The sequence below is a fragment of the Musca autumnalis genome, unplaced genomic scaffold (genome assembly GCF_047663935.1).
Source record: "Musca autumnalis isolate F117 unplaced genomic scaffold, ASM4766393v1 scaffold_5, whole genome shotgun sequence".
Taxonomy (NCBI): Eukaryota; Metazoa; Arthropoda; class Insecta; order Diptera; family Muscidae; genus Musca; species Musca autumnalis.
The window spans coordinates 109,862,510-109,866,991 of NW_027412088.1; the positions used below are offsets into that span (position 1 = coordinate 109,862,510).

Here is a 4,482-nt window from a genome sequence, read left to right on the forward strand (position 1 = left end):
ATCGGATGTTTTGCATCTGCTTGTAGCATGGAATGTTCCAATCTTCCTCCTACGCGAATGATACCTTCATCATCCAAAAACGGTGATAGAATGCATAAAGAACTATGCTTGCTCGGTTGCTTTTCAGCCTTCAACTCTTTTATTTCGACTGCGAACTCGGTATAGCGTGAGTAATTAAGCGAAGGGATTGATCCAACTCTTTGGGATTAAGTGCTATATTTTCAGGCCGTTCCGTCCTTGGTATCCGAGAGTTTCTTGTAAATCTAAGCACGTACGCCACGATTCTTTGCAATTTCCTGAAGGAATTTTTGTGTAGATTCCATAAATGAAATTGATGTCAGCAGTTAATATTCCTGCAGTAGCTGCTCCCTTTAACTCCATGTTATTAGTAATAGCATTTTGAGACCAAAGTTTTGCCGGCCATAGCTCCTCTTTTCCATGAAGAAAAACTGGTCCATGGAACCATAATCGACATTTAGCCAGATCTGATGGTTGAAGTCCACGCGATAGAATATCGGCTGGATTTTCTTTCGATGGTACGTGTTTCCATTGTTCTGGTAATGTTAATGTTTGGATAATCGATACCCTATTAGCAACAAAAGTCTTATATAAAGTTGACTGTGATTTTATCCAGGCCAGTACAATTTCCGAATCGGTCCAAAGAAACATAGGATGGTCTTGAAGCCTTAAATCAACCTTTACTCTGTTAGCTAGCTGAGCTGCTACTACTGCGGCACATAGTTCCAGTCGAGGCAATGTTTGTTGCTTCAAAGGAGCCACCCTGGATTTAGCACAGATAAGACGCACCGTTACGCGCCCATCATTCGTAAGAAATCGGATGTATACAGCTGCGCCAAAAGCTCTTTCAGATGCATCGGCAAACACATGTAATTGTGTTTTTGTCGGAATTACCCCACAAAATACATGTCGAGGTATTTTGAAGTTGTTGAGACCATCCAATTCACATCGAAATGTTTTCCAAGTAGCACAAAGTTTCTCTGGTAATGGTTCATCCCAATCTAATGTAAACTGCCACAGCTGTTGAATAAATATCTTTGCTTTCACAACAACCGGAGCCAGTAGACCAAGAGGGTCGAACAGTTTTGCAAGTTCAGACGGGACCTACTGTTTATCGCCGAGTCCGAACGGCGTGTCTTAAGACACCACTTATGGAGAAGTTTTTCAAGGCTGAAATACTCAGGAAATGTCGCCAACATTACTGAGGGGTATTTTGCCACCGTTGAAAAATGTTCGATGTTGCCTGGCCGGGGAATCGAACCCCCGACCTTCTGCGTGCAAGGCGGGCGTGCATACCATTGCACCACGGTGGCACCCTGGCAGTGCCCACGTCGTGCAATAAACCGCTTTAGAGCACCAATGAATGCTTCAGTGGACAATTCGGATACCAGTTCTAAATGAACCGCTTTTGTTGCAAAGCAGCAGAATACAGCTACGTAGGCCTTGGTTGGCCGTTTGCCCCTCACCTTTTAATGAACCCAAAATGGTCCACAATAGTCTACTCCAGTGTATATGAACGGTCGAGCAGGAACTATCCTCGTTGCTGGCAGATTACCCATTACTTGTTGATAAAGCTGCGGTCGCGCTCTAGTACATCGTACGCATTTTTGAACAGTTGATCTTGCCGTTATTTTGCCTTTGATTGGCCAAAATCGCTGCCTTATTGTGTTTAACAGCGCTTGGGGCCCACAGTGCTTATTCTCTTCATGAGTCATCTTGAAGAGCAATTTCACCAAAAAATCGTTATATGGTAATATTATCGGATGTTTTGCATCTGCTTGTAGCATGGAATGTTCCAATCTTCCTCCTACGCGAATGATACCTTCATCATCCAAAAACGGTGATAGAATGCATAAAGAACTATGCTTGCTCGGTTGCTTTTCAGCCTTCAACTCTTTTATTTCGACTGCGAACTCGGTATAGCGTGAGTAATTAAGCGAAGGGATTGATCCAACTCTTTGGGATTAAGTGCTATATTTTCAGGCCGTTCCGTCCTTGGTATCCGAGAGTTTCTTGTAAATCTAAGCACGTACGCCACGATTCTTTGCAATTTCCTGAAGGAATTTTTGTGTAGATTCCATAAATGAAATTGATGTCAGCAGTTAATATTCCTGCAGTAGCTGCTCCCTTTAACTCCATGTTATTAGTAATAGCATTTTGAGACCAAAGTTTTGCCGGCCATAGCTCCTCTTTTCCATGAAGAAAAACTGGTCCATGGAACCATAATCGACATTTAGCCAGATCTGATGGTTGAAGTCCACGCGATAGAATATCGGCTGGATTTTCTTTCGATGGTACGTGTTTCCATTGTTCTGGTAATGTTAATGTTTGGATAATCGATACCCTATTAGCAACAAAAGTCTTATATAAAGTTGACTGTGATTTTATCCAGGCCAGTACAATTTCCGAATCGGTCCAAAGAAACATAGGATGGTCTTGAAGCCTTAAATCAACCTTTACTCTGTTAGCTAGCTGAGCTGCTACTACTGCGGCACATAGTTCCAGTCGAGGCAATGTTTGTTGCTTCAAAGGAGCCACCCTGGATTTAGCACAGATAAGACGCACCGTTACGCGCCCATCATTCGTAAGAAATCGGATGTATACAGCTGCGCCAAAAGCTCTTTCAGATGCATCGGCAAACACATGTAATTGTGTTTTTGTCGGAATTACCCCACAAAATACATGTCGAGGTATTTTGAAGTTGTTGAGACCATCCAATTCACATCGAAATGTTTTCCAAGTAGCACAAAGTTTCTCTGGTAATGGTTCATCCCAATCTAATGTAAACTGCCACAGCTGTTGAATAAATATCTTTGCTTTCACAACAACCGGAGCCAGTAGACCAAGAGGGTCGAACAGTTTTGCAAGTTCAGACGTAACTGAGCGCTTTGATATTGCTTGATGATGGTCGATATTTGTCTTCACGCAAAATTAGTCTGCTTGAGGCATCCAATAATACCCCAATGTTTTTATTGTTTTGTTTATATTTTCATCCAAATCTAAGTTGACTTCTCGGTCGCTATGTGGTATATCTTTCAGCAATCCAAGAGAATTCGAAGACCATTTTCTTAAATTGAAACCATGTTGCTTCAAAATTGCTATAAATTCCTTTTGAGTTTCAAGGGCTGTACTTAAGCTGTCGGCACCACTGAGCCCATCATCCATATAAAAGTTTTCCTTGAGCATCTCTTATCCAAGTGGATAACGATCCATGTTGTCGTCTGCAATTTTCTGCAAACATTTTGTAGCAAGATAAGGCGCTGTACGAGTGCCATATGTGACAGTATTCAGCTTGTAATAACTAACAGGATGCGTCGTATCTTCTCTCCATATAATCAGTTGATATTTTTGATCATCAGGACGTAGTAGTATTTGCCTATACATCTTTTCAATGTCTGTGGTGAAGACAAATTTTGGCAATCGAAAACGCAGCAGTATAGAAAAAAGTTCACCTTGGACAGTTGGCCCAGTGTACATCAAATCATTTAACGAACAACCTGATGAGGTTTTTGCGGATGCATCAAATACGACCCTTAGTTTTGTTGTGGTACTATCCGGTTTGAGAACACAATGATGCGGGATAAAATATTTTGGGTTTGATACCGTCCCCACGTCAATCTTTTGCATGTGTCCCAATTGTTCGCATTCTTGCATAAACTTAATGTATTGACTTCGGATGTCTTCCTTCTGTAGAAGCCGGCGTTCCAGGCTCATAAATCGGTTATACTCCATTGCATGTGATTTCCCCAATGCAGTTGGAGATTCTCGGAAAGGGAGCCTGACAATGAAACGACCGTATTCTTCCGTCTGAACATGTTGATTGTAGTGAGATTCACACAGCTTCTCTAGCGGAGACATTACTTTCTCACTCGCTTCTACTTCCTCGAGCTTCCATAGTTTTTCGATTGCTTGTTCTAGTGACGTTTCACTATCGAAAATTACGCATATCAACGCTGCTGGTGTGACGTCCGTTGAGGTTTGTTCTATTAAGCCGCCAACAATCCAGCCGAGCGCCGTATTTTGTAGTATGGGTTGATTGCCACTGAGTTTTATTGTACCTGGCTGCATTAGGCTAAAGTAGAACTCTGCTCCTTGAGTGTTAAAGTTGGGATCCGCTAATTTAATATTCTGTGGGTCTGCCATTTAGAGATGTCCAGATCGTGATTCGGTTGCGCTGGTATTTCTTGTGGTTGGTGATTGATTCGAAGCTATTGAAGATGTCTTCGATTTGCTTGGCAAATGTAGTAAAGTATTGTGCTTATTACTACATATTTTGCAGTTACTAGAAGTACATGCTTTCGATACATGATCGTATTTAAAGCAGTTCGTACACATTTTTTGTTGTTGTACCCATTTGAGCCTCTCAGATTCCCTCATTGCCAAAAATTGTTTACAACGATAGATGGGATGGTGGCCGTTTTTGCATAGGCTGCATTTGCTGTTATCCTCCACTGATGCTATGGA

At 41.9% G+C, this 4,482-nt stretch overlaps 1 protein-coding gene across 1 annotated transcript; it reads right to left on the reverse strand.

The window, feature by feature from the left end:
* Positions 1-3,207: 3,207 nt before the first annotated feature.
* Positions 3,208-4,161, reverse strand: LOC141386724 (uncharacterized). The gene has a single exon (XM_073955647.1). The coding sequence runs from the start codon at positions 4,159-4,161 to the stop codon at positions 3,208-3,210; it is 954 nt and encodes a 317-aa protein (XP_073811748.1).
* Between the last annotated feature and the right edge of the window lie 321 nt (positions 4,162-4,482).